Here is a 15891-nt window from a genome sequence, read left to right on the forward strand (position 1 = left end):
AATTAAATAGAGATAAAACCAAAATGTTAGTTAAAAACATGAAAGATGAGGATAAAAGAGAATTACAGCAGTTTACTGGCCTTACGATCACCAAGAAAATAAAGTATTTAGGTATATGGATGACAGTTAAAATAAAAATTTGTACAAATATAGTTACATACCAATCTGGAAAGAGATAAAAAGAAATATGGAAATATGGGACAGGTTAAAATTATCATTTTGGGATAGGATCTCCACAATAAAAATGAATGTTTTGCCCAACATATTTCAAGCCATTCCAGTAGTAGGAAGCACAAGGCATTTTAAGACCTGGCAGAAGAACATAACAAAATTCATTTTATTAAATAGTGGGTAGACGAAACAGCAATTCTTCAAGAAGCTCCTTATTTGGAAGCCAGAACAGAACTGAACTGCATTGCCGAGCTGGCCTGCTTTTATAGAGGCTGGCTCAAACAATGTATCAAACATAATTCAAAGTTCCCTCCTAAAGTTCCCTCCTAAAACAACTGTCAAGGACCTGAGGGAAAACTATGTACACTAATACATAACACCCCTCCCCACCGAGAAAAGGCATTAGTTACATTTGTAATGGTTTCAATTAGGTACAAGAGCATAACAGTTTCAAGGTACTTAGCTTCTATTTACAATGCAACGTTTCTAATGCAATTACTAACATAGTCTCGTAAGTCATAGCTGTCAAGTTTCGGATTTGAAAATAAGGGATCAGCACCCTCACCTGTCCTGGGGACAGTCTACGATTCTCAGGGACAGTCCACGCTGCGGTAATCCCCCCCCCCCAGGCTACAAATTAATTTACACCAGGCTACACACCATCATCTTTCCCCACCTCAACTCGCTCTCCAACCACAAGTATTTCATCCTCCACAGCTACAGCCAACTTCAAGATTTTCTAATTAAATATTTTCCAAGTTTTGAAAAGGAAGATAATACAAACATTTGGAGAAAGTAACTCATTAAGAAGCACAAAGCTGATCACAACCAACATCATTAATATCCATTTTAGCATGCAACCAGCTGGAAGCGACATAAAAAGGACCAGCCTCTTAACCACACACACAAAAACTACATTCACTATCCTGCAAAGATGGAGACCTAGGACTGCATTTCTGAAAGAAACAGTCCCTGACAGAACAACTTTGCCACCCAGGACCCTCTAATAATGACAAATAAATTCTAGGACAGAGCAGGATCCTGAAGCAAGCTCTGATTCGTGCCTCTCCCAGCCTACACCTAGTTAGTAAGGTTGAATATTCCCAAACAAAGGGTCCTCATTGATTCACACTTTGCAGAAGGGCCATCACTTAGTGACAGAGCACCTGCTTGGCATGTAGAAGGTCAATCATTGTAGACAGGGCCTGCCAGTGTAGCTAGGTAGATCAAGGCAGCTTCTTATCAAGATGGGGCAAGTAGCGTAGTTTGGAGGGAAAGAGCTTTCTGGTTTCAACAAGTCTTAGAAATTTTACCTTATCCTGTGCCTATCGCATAGAAGCAGAATAAGAGAAGCAGAATAAGAGAAACAGTGACCCCCCCCCCAAATAGCAGCCACATAGTCTACTGATGTGTTTTAAATTTTTATAAAGCAGGGAAACATATAAAGGATCTCCATAACACTTAATTTGTGTAAAGCGACTCCTGAAAGTGGAATCTGGTGCAACAAGAGATGTGGCTTTCTGGAAAAGGCCAAGATTCATCTGGTCTGTCATCCTTTTGCAAAAATCCCAACAGGTGCTGCTACCCCAGTTGGCCATTAAGTCACCGAGGTTGAGTTTACATCACCATTTCATAGAATCATAGAATCATAGAGTTGGAAGAGACCACAAGGGCCATCCAGTCCAACCCCCTGCCAAGCAGGAAACGCCATCAAAGCATTCCTGACAGATGGCTGTCAAGCCTCTGCTTAAAGACCTCCAAAGAAGGAGACTCCACCACACTCCTTGGCAGCAAATTCCACTGTCAAACAGCTCTTACTGTCAGGAAGTTCTTCCTAATGTTTAGGTGGAATCTTCTTTCTTGTAGTTTGAATCCGTTGCTCGGTGTCCGCTTCTCTGGAGCAGCAGAAAACAACCTTTCTCCCTCCTTTATATGACATCCTTTTATATATTTGAACATGGTTATCATATCACCCCTTAACCTTCTCTTCTCCAGGCTAAACATACCCAGCTCCCTAAGCCGTTCCTCATAAGGCATCGTTTCCAGGCCTTTGACCATTTTGGTTGCCCTCTTCTGGACACGTTCCAGCTTATCAGTATCCTTCTTGAACTGTGGTGCCCAGAACTGGACACAATACTCCAGGTGAGGTCTGACCAGGGCAGAATACAGTGGTACTATTACTTCCCTTGATCTAGATGCTATACTCCTATTGATGCAGCCCAGAATTGCATTGGCTTTTTTAGCTGCTGCATCACACTGCTGACTCATGTCAAGTTTGTGGTCAACCAAAACTCAAGTGTAGTACTTTACATTTCTCCTTGTTAAAATTCATCTTGTTTGCTTTGGCCCAGTTGTCTAATCTGTTAAGGTCATTCTGAAGTGTGGTCCTGTCCTCTGGGGTGTTAGCCACCCCTCCCAATTTGGTGTCATCTGCAAACTTGCTCAGGATTCCCTCAAGCCCATCATCCAAGTCATTGATAAAGATGTTGAACAAGACTGGGCCCAAGACAGAACCCTGTGGCACCCCACTAGTCACTACTCTCCAGGATGAGGAGGAGCCATTGATGAGCACCCTTTGGGTTCGGTCAGTAAGCCAGCTACAAATCCACTGAATGGTAGCATTGTCTAGCCCACATTTTACCAGCTTCTTTACAAGAATATCATGGGGCACCTTGTCAAAGGCCTTGCTGAAATCAAGATAGGCTACATCCACAGCGTTCCCTTCATCTACCAGGCTTGTAATTCTGTCAAAAAATGAGATCAGATTAGTCTGACATGACTTATTTTTCAGGAACCCATGCTGACTTTTAGTGATCACAGAGTTTCTTTCTAGGTGCTCACAGACTGTTTGCTTAATGATCTGCTCTAGAATCTTTCCTGGTATTGATGTCAGGCTGACTGGGCGGTAATTGTTTGGGTCCTCTCTTTTCCCCTTTTTGAAAATAGGGACAACATTTGCACTCCTCCAGTCTGCTGGAACTTCGCCTGTTCTCCAGGAATTTTCAAAGATTATTGCCAGTGGTTCTGAAATCACCTCTGCCAGTTCTTTTAATACTCTTGGATGTAGTTCATCTGGCCCTGGAGACTTGAATACATCTAAACTAGCCAAGTATTCTTGTACTACCTCCTTACTTATTCTGGGCTGTGTTTCCCCTGCTGAATCATCTGCTCCATATTCTTCAGGTCGGGCGTTTTTTTCTTTCTTGGAGAAGACTGAGGCAAAGAAGGCATTGAGGAGTTCTGCCCTTTCTCTGTCCCCTGTTTGCATTTCACCATCTTCTCCTCTGAGTGACCCCACTGTTTCCTTGTTTTTCCTTTTGCTACGGACATACCCATAAAAGCCCTTTTTGTTGCTTTTAACCTCTCTGGCGAGCCTGAGTTCATTCTGTGCTTTAGCTTATCTGACTTTGTCTCTACACGTGCTGGCTATATGTTTGAATTCCTCTCTGGAGATTTCCCCCCTTTTCCATTTTTTGTACATATCCCTTTTAAATCTTCTCAGTCAAAAGTTCTTTAGATAGCCAGCCTGGCTTCTTTAGGCACCTTCCATGTTTCCGTCTCATTGGTATTGCCTGAAGTTGTGCTTTTAATATCTCCCTTTTAACAAACTCCCAACCATCATGAACTCCCTTCCCTTTTAGTATTACTGTCCATGGGATTTCACCCAGCGTTTCCCTAAGTTTTCTGAAGTCGGCTTTCTTAAAGTCTAGAATTTGGACCTTGGTATGCTTGGTTGCTCCTTTCCGCTGGATAATAAACTCCAGAAGAGCATGGTCACTCCCACCTAATGATCCTGCCACTTCTACCCCACTAACCAAGTCATCACTATTGGTTAGGACCAGATCTAAAATGGCTGATCCTCTTGTTGCTTCTCCCACTTTCTGGACAATGAAGTTGTCTGCAAGGCCAGTGAGGAATCTGTTCGACCTTATGCTCTTGGCTGAGTTTGACATCCAACAAATATCAGGATAGTTGAAATCCCCCATTACTACTATCTCACTTCCTTTGGAATGCTTGGCCATCTGTTCCAGGAAGGCATCATCTGTGTCCTCAGTTTGGCTTGGGGATCTATAGTAAACTCCCACAATGAGATCACTGTTGTTTTTCTCTCCCTTAATTTTGACCCAGATACTCTCAATTTGGCTTTGAAGTTTTAAATCCTGGATCTCTTCACATTTGCTGTTGTTGCCGCAGTTTTGCAACTGCAGCATACTTTTCATGGGCAATAAATGGAGAAATAATAGCATGTCAGCATGCTCACTTCTTGCTAGCACAGAAGTCAACTTGTGGGGGCCAAGGTCCCTTCACCCCACCAATAAAATATTTGAGGGGGCTGTTGTCGTCCCCAAGTTGATGGGCATTGCCATTCAAATAGTGTGTGCTGCCTCATGCGATCGATTATGCCCCCCAATCCCCAATATTCTATTCAAGTTTACTCTCTTGCTAGCTAGCTATCCCATGTTGGGCAAAAATATTCGTCCACTAGAGGGGGTTGGACTGGATGACCCTCGTGGGTCATAGGGAATTTACGAACCATGTAATAATAATAATAATAATAATTTATTATTTATACCCCACCCATCTGGCTGGGCTTCCCCTGCCACTCTGGGCGGCTTCCAACAAACATTAGTGCAGTTTGGGTAAAAAATAAGGGTATTTTGGAGCAAAAAACACTGTGGTGGTTATCACCAATGGAGGCTGTGACTGTAAAAAAGGTTAACATGAGAAACAATTGGGTAACATATAAAGAAATTCTCCAGGAGGAAGATAATCAATTAAAACTTTAAAATTTTGACGAGATAAAAAATAAAGTGACAAGCTGGCTAGTGTATCACCAAATTTGTTATTTATTTAAGCTAGATACAAAGAAGGGATTCAGCAAAGAGCTTTCAAGATTTGAGAAAGACCTGATACCCAGTGAACAGAAAACTTTATCTAAAATGTATACATTTTATTAGAATGGTCAGTAAAGGGTGAGGAGGTAAAGTCAGCCATGGTGAAGTGGGCAGTGGACTTAGGTCATACTATACAGTTGTCAGAGTGGGAGAAATTATGGAAGGAGGATCTTAAGTTCACAGCTATTCAAGTGCTACTACATGAAGATTTTATACAGGTGGTATCTAACATCGAGTATTTAATGTATTTAATGTATTTTAAAAATGTATTTAAAATGTATTTTAAAAATTCGGACAGGTGTTGAGAATGCAAAAAAAGCACAACATATCGTGTTTGGTGGACATGTAAAAAGATGAGGGAATACTGGGATTTAGTTTACAATGAATTAAAAAAAGATGTTCAAACTCTTATTTACCAAAAGCCCAAAGCATTTCTCTTGGGAATGATTGGGAGTGATATACCAAGAGATCTAAAGAAAGGATTCATGTATGGTACCGCGGCAGCAAAAGTTTTGATCGCTCAGAATTGGAAAATGGAGACCTTGCCAACAAAAAAAGACTGGCTGCTTAAATTGATGGAGTCCACTGAGATGGATAAGCTGACAGGGCAGATAAGAGATCAAACGAAGCAAAAATTCAAAAATGATTGTAATACATTTAAACAGTATTTGAAAGACTACCATGGATAAATAAAAATTTTGACTGGTTTAGAACAACTCCTGTAAGGAAAAATATTAAAATACAGTGGAAAAATTAGATGACCAAATATATACAGTAGATGCATTATGAGGGGCATTCAACTAAGTAAAACAAAGGACCCAAGTAAGAAGGGTGCAAATGGAGTACAAATGAATCAGATGAAGTGCACATTTTATTTTCTTATGTTTTAGAATCACATGTTTAGTTACAGGAAAATCGAGAAGTTACAAAGTGATTTCATGAATGTTTGTTTTTAAAGAAATCAATAAAGATGCATTGCAAAAAGAGAGAAAGAGAGAGAGAGAAGCTCCGTTGCCCAGTGGTTGCCAATGGTGGGGCCCCAGGAAGTGATGGTGGAAGTTGGGTAGCTGCAGCAGATGAGAGTTGGAGGGAGTGGGGATTCTACAGCTTTCTTACTTATCCCACACTCTGCAACCTGAAATAGGGCTGTGCCAGGGAAAAATAGGCATTTGCTGGGCAGAGAAGGGGTTCTATTTAGGGGTCTCTGTACAGTTGCCATGGCTCTGCTTCCATTTCCCTCTTCCCACATCACATACATGCTCAGTGTTGCCTCCTTCCATCTCACACCACATGCCCACTCCAGCCAGCCCCACAATGGTGAGCGGCACTGAGCCTCTTGTACCCGCTGATCGGTAGGTCGGCAATTCAAATCCACACAACGGGTGTTGAGCTTCTGCCAACCTAGCAGTTCAAAAGCACACCAGTGCAAGTCAATGAATAAATAACACTTGGGCGAGCAGGTAAACAGCACTTGAAGTAGTTGCTGACTACATGACCTGGAAAGCTATCTGTGGACAAACACTGGCTTCCTCGGCCTGAAGCAAGATGAGTGCTGCACCCCATAGTCACATTTGACCGTCCAGGGGTCCTTTACCTTTACCTTTTTTAGTACCACGAAGTATATAAAGAAGTGAAAATAGGGTGTGGATAAAAACAGGCCCATGGTGGGTGGGGAAGATAAGGATCCACCCCACTGGCTGGATCCAGATCCCACTACTGATGTAGCAATTCTCTGTACACACTTGGAAGCTGCTCCCCAGGTGTCTAGAATACTGGTTTGCCCATTGTACATCTTATTTCAAATGAGAGCGACTCCATAAATCCACTGTAAAGACACATCCTTATTTCAACAGGTGTAACAGGACCTGTGGGTGTGACTGGTCTCCCAGGCACTCCGGGATTTGATGGAATGCCTGGTCAGAAAGGAGAAACTGGTCCTGCTGGTCCTCCAGGCAAGTCCAATCTTCTTCCATTGATGATGATGATGATGATTTTATTTTTACCCCACCCATCTTTCTGGGTTGCTATGTTCTGTATGTAGTCCAGTGCCAAACCCTAAGGAGTTTAACAGAGACTTCAATAAGTCAAGCGCAATGATTTATTATTTAAAGGCACATTTATTCAGAAGTTAGTCCCAGTGGTACTTATTCCCAGGTAAGTGTGTTTAGATTTACTGCTGTGTAACACAAACATTGCCAATCCATGTATGTTTACTTTTAAATGTGCCCCATTGTTTCCATGCTCAGCCATGGTTTGGCTCTGTGGGAGGTACATACAAATTCACTGTCAGTTAACTGTCTTAGATTTTTCTCTTGCAGGTCCTAGAGGCTTTCCTGGCCCACCTGGTCCTGAAGGCATGCCAGGGTCAATGGGTCCACCAGGGAGTCCCTCTGTAGCTCACGGTTTCCTTGTGACCAGGCACAGCCAAAGCACAGAGGAGCCAACCTGCCCATCTGGAACAAGACTGATGTTCCACGGCTATTCTTTGCTTTATGTACAAGGAAACGAACGGGCCCATGGTCAGGACTTGGGTAAGAGAGCACAAAACAAATTGAGTCAAATGAGCATATTACATTAGAGAAAAACACCTTTGTTGCAATTGCCTTCCCTAAATCGAGTAAAATTGTAGTGGACAATTTCGTTTTGTCAACTGCTGCAGCATCTAAAAGGTGCCATTAAGCTCCTTTCTGCCTCAAAAAGCCAGTCTGGATCAATGGGATCCTGGGCTGTTTGGGGAAGTCTTAACCTGTCACTTGAACCTGTGTTCTTCCTGTACTTGTTCATCCCCCACTGCGCTGCGTACATTCACAGAATGTAACATTTTAATTCATTATTCCAAGAATAATTTGGAAAATGTGAAAACCTAAAATTATTTTATTTTCTTTAACCAAAATAAAAACAGCCACCTTAAGCCCAGACCTCACAAGCAGAGCAGCTGTGCCCAGTTGTTTGCTGCTTCAAAAGCCCAAGCATATTTTCATCAGTTTTTAGGAATGGCATTTTAGCCCACAATCCCCAACCTTCCCTCTTCTCCACCTGTATGCTGTTCTGCGGGTTCTCCCCACAATTTCAGAGGGACATGGAGAGGAGGGGAAGATCCATGTCTATGCAGAAATCCTTGTGCAGTCCTTCTAGGGCTCATTAGCTGAATCCTGACCATAGTTCTCTAGCCTTGTATAAATTGCTTTGGTTTTATAGAAAACCATTTTTTTTGTAAAAAAACAAAAACAAAAAAACAAACCATCTTTTATTTTTGCTATTTTAGGCACAGCTGGGAGCTGTCTACGTAAATTCAGCACAATGCCTTTCTTGTTCTGCAACATTAACAATGTATGCAATTTTGCCTCAAGGAATGATTATTCTTACTGGTTATCTACCCCTGAGCCAATGCCAATGAGTATGGCTCCTATTACAGGAGACAACATCAGGCCTTTCATCAGTCGGTAAGCATTGAGAAATTTCATATTTACAAATTCCTATATGAAGATTTTCCATTTCTCCAGACATTGCAACACAATTTGATAAATGTATTCCAGAGCAGTTGAAAGGAGCTCCCTCGCTATCCAGATGTTCAGGCCAAGGATATGTGGGTGGCAGGTGGATTGTTGCTCAGAGAGGGATAGAAAAATCAGGTAGTGGAAGGCACAGGACAAGTCAGGTGGAGCAGAGCAGAGATGCCAGCCAATCATAGCCTTGCAACCTTGAGGGGGAACTTGCTTCCACCAGTCCACTGGTGGAGCACACCGTATGGAGCCTGAAGCTCAGCACAGAAACCCCCCCCCTTCCTCTCCAGCTCCTGCCTCTCAGTCTGGACTTGTAATAATAAGAAGAATAAGAATATTTATTTATTTATACTCTGCCCATCTGGCTGGGTTTCCAAAATATTTTCAAAAAAATATTAAAAATACAATAAAACATCAAACATTAAAAACTTCCCTAAACAGGGATGCCTTCAGATGTCTTCTAAAAGTCAGATAGTTGTTTATTTCCTTGACATCTGATGAGAGGGCATTCCACAGGGCAGGTGCCACTACTGAGGTCCTCTGGTTCCCTGTAACTTCTCACAGTGAGGGAGCCACCAGAAGGCCCTCGGAGCTGGCCCTCAGTGTCCAGGCTGAGCGATGGGGGTGGAGACACTCCTTCAGGTATACTGGGCTGAGGCTGTTTAGGATGGGGGTAGGCAACCTAAGGCCCATGGGCCAGAAGCAGCCCACGGGGGTCGTTTAACCGGTCCATGAGCCCCCCCCCGAATTGAGCTGGCGAACCAGAGCAGCGCACGGAAACACCGTTGACCTTCCCGCCTATTTATCTACTTGCACTTTGATGTGCTTTCAAACTGCTAGGTTGGCCTTTATTTAGGGGGGAAAAACAAAAACCCAAATTTAAAAAACAACAACTCATAAGTAATAAAGCAGTTGAAAACAATTTAAAACACTTAGGGCAATAATAACAGCAACATAACACCCAATCAAACCTCTAAACCAGAGTGGTCCAACCTCTCAGACCAAGTTCGCCACTATAGTATTTTGACACAGACCCCACACTGAATTAAATTTCCATATCATAAAGTGTCCCCTTCATGGATCAATGCCTTGTCGTGGCGAAGGGGCTTGAATAACTCAGAGAAGCTATGAGCTATGCCATGCAGGGCCACCCAAGATGGACAGGTCATAGTGGAGAGTTTTGACTAAACGTGATCCACCTGGAGAAGGAACTGGCAACCCACTCCAGTATCCCTGCCAAGAAAACTCCATGGACAAAAACAACAGGCATATAAAAGTTATGACGCTGGAAGATGAGCCCCTCAGGTCGGAAGGCATCCAACATGCTAGTGAGGAAGAGCGGAGGACAAGTACAAGTAGATTCAGAGCTGATGAAGCGGCTGGGCCAAAGCCGAAAGGTCGCTCAGTTGCCGATATGCCTGGAAGCAAAAGGAAAGTCCAATGCTGTAAAGAAAAATATTGCATAGGAACCTGGAATGTAAGAACCATGAATGGCGGTAAGCTGGATGTGGTCAAAAAGGAGATGGCATCAGTGAACTAAAATGGACGGGAATGGGCGAATTCAGTTCGGATTACCATCATGTCTACTACTGTGGGCAAGAATCTCGTAGAAGAAATGGGTGGTGACAGCTGTACTGGGATGCAATCTCAAAAATGATAGAATGATCTCGATACGAATCCAAGGCAGACCTTTTAACATCACAGTAATCCAAGTTTATGCACCAACTACCGATGCTGAATAAACTGAAATTGACCAATTCTATGAAGACTTACAACACCTAGAAATGACACCAAAGAAGGATGTTCTTCTCATTACAGGGGATTGGAATGCTAAAGTAGGGAATCAAGAGATAAAAGGAACAACTGGCAAGTTTGGCCTTGGAGTTCAAAATGAAGCAGGGCAAAGGCTAATAGAGTTCTGTCAAGAGAACAAGCTGGTCATCACAAACACTCTTTTCCAACAACACAAGAGACGACTCTACACATGAACATCACCAGATGGGCAGCATTGAAATCAGATTGATTATATTCTCTGTAGCCAAAGATGGAGAAGCTCTATACAGTCAGCAAAAACAAGACCTGGAGCTGACTGTAACTCAGATCATCAGCTTCTTCTAGCAAAATTCCAGCTTAAACTGAAGAAAGTAGGACAAACCACTGGGCCAGTAAGATACAATCTGAATCAAATCCCTTATGAATACACAGTGGAAGTGAGGAACAGGTTTAAGGATTTAGATTTGGTGGACAGAGTGCCTGAAGAACTATGGATGGAGGCTCGTAACATTATACAGGAGGCAGCAACGAAAACCATCCCAATGAAAAGGAAATGCAAGAAAGCAAAATGGCTGTCCAACGAGGCCTTACAAATAGCGGGGGAGAGGAGGCAAGCAAAATGCGAGGGAGATCGGGAAAGATACAGGAAACTGAATGCAGATTTCCAAAAACTAGCAAGGAGAGACAAGAGGGCCTTCTTAAACGAGCAATGCAAAGAAATAGAGGAAAACAATAGAATGGGGAAAACCAGAGAACTGTACAAGAAAATTGGAGACATGAAAGGAACATTTTGTACAAACATTACAATAATAAAGGACGAAAGTGGAAAGGACCTAACAGAAGCAGAAGACATCAAGAAGAGGTGGCAAGAATACACAGAGGAATTATACCAGAAAGGTATGGATATTTCGTACACCCCAGGTAGTGTGGTTGCTGACCTTGAGCCAGACATCTTGGAGAGTGAAGTCAAATGGGCCTTAGAAAGCATTGCTAATAACAAGGCCAGTGGAAGTGATGATATTCCAGCTGAACTATTAATATTATTTAATATACACAATAATTAAATATATATAATTAAATGTACTGTTAATAGATTTAATATATTTATTTATTAAACAAATTCAGTACAGGAAAGAAAACAGGAAAGAAAACAGAAAGGTTAAACTTTTTAGTTATAAAAAAAGGAAAGTTAAGAGAAGACACAGTAGAGGTGTATCCGCTAATACATAGTGTCAAGAGAAAGTGGATAGAGATTTGCTTTTTTCCTTCTCTCACAGCAAACACTGTGTTGTTTCATGTCCTACTTGTGTAAGTGCATCTCCACCTGCCAAGATGACATTTGAGGGAGGCAATATATGTGCCTAATGAACAAATGGTCCTGTTTCTATGGGGGGGAGGGTAGATGTGTGAGCGCACCAAAGCCATGAAGGAAAGCAGGAGAGGAGAGGAAGAGAAGAGACCCACATCATGGGCCAAAGACGGGTGTGGAACCCCCTCCTCTCATGCCCCCTGCTCTGGGTAAATGCCTTGGTGGCCCCCCCCAAATGTAACTCCACCCTGCCCATTTCTCCCCAAACACAACATGATGGGGGTGTGGAGGTGAAGTCAGAGGAAAGAAAGGATGTCACATGAACAACACCTCCCCCCCTTTAAAATCCAAAACCAAAAAGGGACAAGACAGTGGGGTGAGAGAGAGGGAAATTTAAACTCTACTCCCCCCTCATGGCCCCCTCATCCCAGCTGGATGTGGTCAGGGGGGGGTCAAGGCCACCAACCTGAGCCTCACCTCACATGTGTAAGCGGCTGCCGCTTTCTTTCCGTGCAGGGAGAAGGGATGCATGGGGCTGCTGTGCCTCCCTCCTCCCTCCTCCCTCCTCCCTCCTCCCTGCATGGAAAGGTTTGTCGCGGGGGTGTCCATAGCGCACACGCGTTGTGACGAGCGACATATATGTGCTACGGACGCCACACCCCCTGGCAGGCTGCCTTCGGGTTTGCTACCCCAGGTGGCCAGGAAGCTAGCTACGCCGCTGCTTTGAAGGGTATTCAATCTATATGTATTTTTTCAACTTTGCATTATACTTTTCTCAGGTGTGCTGTATGTGAAGCGACTGCAATGGTGATGGCAGTTCACAGTCAAACAATTCAAATTCCGCCATGTCCAGAAGGATGGAGATCGCTGTGGATAGGCTACTCCTTTGTGATGGTAAATTATACCTGAATCAGGACAATTCATTTAATTCTATTTCTACTACTCCATGTTCCATTCTTTTTCACACAATCTAAAAATAACCCATTCTTTTTAAGACATATGAGCAAGTTCCCTTTTAAAGTTCTATTTTTGCTTGTCTAGCTGTCCAGATTTCTTCAGGGTGAGCCTGGTGACCATGCAAGCTGCCATTTCGTAGGGAATAAATTGAATGGACTTTGATTTTCTGAGTTCATCCACACTTCTGCCACTGGGGCAAGATGTGTGGTGAAACTAAACTGGGTTTCAGAACTTACCTTAGAGGGCAACAGCAATTGTGCCTATCCCCATTAAGTGCTGTATTGCTGTGGATGCCACTGCTTTGATTGTGTGACCTGGAACAACACAAAGAGTAAAGCAGTTAACCAACGAACTCAAACTTGCACAGGGACAAACAAAGGAGGCAGCCTTCGCGCCGGTGTAGCCTTTGCAAGTCTATGACCCGCCACTTGCGTGGACTAAATAAAACACAAGGGTGCATGATTTTAGGTTAATGGGCAAAATAAGGCCACAACTTTATTGGTTACAGCATGTGAGTGGTATTGGCTCAGGCACTGGACAAGAGCACAACACTTGACTCCACCCTGTCCGGCGGTGAGTCACTTTGGGGTTAACAACCAGTGGGAGGAGCTTGTTGATGCAAATACAACTGAAAGCTTCCCCTGACGTCACCAGGGGTTGTGCCATGGCCCCCCCCCCCGCCACCATCAGGGGCATTGGACAGGATCCATGACTGCCGGATCCCTTTAACGGGATACCCAAAGGAGGGGGTTGATGGCCAAGGAAGAGGGTCACAAGCAGCAGCGGCAATATGGGCAGGTGGGGACACAGAGCAATAAAGGGACTCAAACGCAGGGGAAGAGAGAGGAATGCTCAAAATTTGAAGCCCCTGGATGCGCTTCCCCACACCAGCTCGACTCCAAACGTCCCGATTAGAGCAAAGTCTGCAACCAGCAGCCGCTCAACAATTGCGCTGAAATTGGAAGCCTCGGAGCAAGCTTGAATGGATCTTGATCTCGAAGGGGTCTTAATCCGTGATCCTGGCGAGGTCTTGATCTGCTGCAGATCCGATGCATGCAGGAAACTGAGAGGAGAATTGGCACCGCTGCTGCTGCTTAAATGCCGCCAGGCTCTGCCCCCCAGTATTTGCCAGCCGCCAGTATTTGCTGCTGCTTAAATGCCGCCAGGCTCTGCTCCCCAGTATTTGCCAGCCGAACACGCCCCCCTGCAAGTGCGGGAAACGGCTCCCACTCGCAACTCCTCCCCTCTACAAGGAGGAGAGGTCTTGTCACACATGTGGCACAACAAGACAATGTCCTACCCCCCACCCCACCCCCGTAAACAGCAGACAAATCAATAGGGTTGATCCAACAAGCCCCCCCCCCACAAAAACAAACCACACTGCAAGCAACTGAATGCAAGCAGCGAAGCTCTGGACCCTCTAATCTCTCAAAATAATCTCTCAACATAAATAAATAAATAAATAAATAAATAAATAAATAAAGGACCTATTCAAGTGATGCTGACACAAAAACCCTGCACAAACACCATGCAATAGAATGAAAGATCATTATCCCTGCTATCTCTCCCTCTCTTCTTCCCCAACTGCAAAATGTAAATGAACAATGAAAAAGACTCTATGAATTGAAAGTGAAGACACTATATGTACTTTTTTGTTACACAAGAAAATCTTTAATAAAAATTAAATAAAAAAGGAAAGTAGCTCACTTCAGTAAAAACCTTGAAATAATAGAAAAAAATAGAAGACACAAAGTGTAAATACCTTTGGAAAATAATGAGGAATTCAGAGCTTTTCCTTCCTTATTGCCCCTTCCCCAACTTCTTTTAAGCTCAAAAGAAATTGGTTGCATTTTAATAACAATAACATTAACTTTATGACAATATTTTAAAAATGCAAATATATAAAGCCCCTGAAATGCATAGATATTAGGACAGAACAAATAACTAAGCGGATGTGCATGCACAATTTGAGGGCCATACCTTGGTAAGCTAAGCTCTGGTCACCCTGGTACTGAGACTGGAATGAGAAGAGTGGGACTCTGGTTCTGGATCTCTCGACAACTTTTGATAGCATTGTCATAGCCAGTCCTGGTCATGACTCCTGGACTGGCTCTGTGGGGTGGCTATTAGGAGCTCTCTTTCACAGTTTTTCCACTCCTGCTTGCACATTGGGAGATTGCTTCAGTCTTATGGTCCTTGCACTATGATGTCATAGAGCACAACCTTGTCCTCCGTGCTGTTTGCCACTGAGAGGAGTCATTAGGCATTTTGATTCGAAGTGTCAATGGTATCCTGATCCTGGTTTCCATGGTGGGTGGTCTCCAGGACACTAGCTTGTGTTGGATGGGTAAAGCAACCACAGAATTATCTTAAAATGTACCTTTAATGAATTTCTATTTGATAGCCAGTGGGGTGGGTGGTAAAACCTGGGCTTTGAGCACCATGTGCTTTTGTGGTTGCACGTTTAATACAGGGTAAGCCTAATTTGAACATAGTGGTACTTTTTTCTAGGTAAAATTTAATGCTTTTTGTTGTTGTTTTTTAATTAAATTTTGGAGTCCCCTTCTCAAAAATGGCCCAACTTATCAAGATATAAAACCAAGGAGGAATCAGCATGAATCCATAGAATACTAAAAGTACACACCTTATAAGCAAAATAAAAACTGGCAGCATGAACAATTAAAAAACAAATCAAAGCATTTATGATCAGTAAGAAAAACAACAGCAGCCCATCACATGCCATTGAACACCTTGGAACAGAGGGAGATTTTCACCTGGTGACATTGGCAGTGGGCAGGCCTCACTGGGAAAGGCTTTGTCAGCTTTCTCCAAATGTCCCTCAGAGGCGGCACATGGAGGGCTCCACTAATAGGTTCATATCAGAAAAGACTGTGCTGTCAACCATTGTGGTATCTGTATAGGATGTACTGTAAGTCACTGTTCAGAGTTGGCAATAAGCTTTGTGACCAGCAAAATCCACTCCAAACTCTTGCTCTTTGGAATCTCCCCTGCAGACTCCCTAAAATTAGATCTTGTTCCAGCAAAAAGACTTATCAACCAAAGACTGGATGACATTGAGTTACAACATAATTCCACGTTGGGTGGGGGGGGGGCTGTTCACCTCGGAACATAGGCATTACTCCAATACACCATATTCCAACATATCTATCCTCCCTTTCCACTGTTTCCCACCAATTTGTGTTTATTAAAGCGAGGTTTAATGTGTTTCCCTCCAATGTTTTGAGACATAGATTCTCCAAGGGTCTAGTTTCTGCTTTATGCG

The 15891-nt window shown here is 43.2% G+C and overlaps 1 protein-coding gene across 1 annotated transcript in view; it reads left to right on the forward strand.

The window, feature by feature from the left end:
• The window catches only part of COL4A1 (collagen type IV alpha 1 chain), a 182046-nt gene that overhangs the window by 163059 nt on the left and 3096 nt on the right, over positions 1 to 15891 (forward strand). The window contains exons 47-50 of the mRNA XM_035110373.2: positions 6920 to 7018; positions 7385 to 7597; positions 8332 to 8509; positions 12431 to 12545. Coding sequence (XP_034966264.1) covers positions 6920 to 7018; positions 7385 to 7597; positions 8332 to 8509; positions 12431 to 12545 — 605 coding nt within the window. The remainder of the gene's footprint in view (positions 1 to 6919; positions 7019 to 7384; positions 7598 to 8331; positions 8510 to 12430; positions 12546 to 15891) is intronic.

Source organism: Zootoca vivipara, chromosome 3, assembly GCF_963506605.1.
Source record: "Zootoca vivipara chromosome 3, rZooViv1.1, whole genome shotgun sequence".
NCBI classification, from domain to species: Eukaryota; Metazoa; Chordata; class Lepidosauria; order Squamata; family Lacertidae; genus Zootoca; species Zootoca vivipara.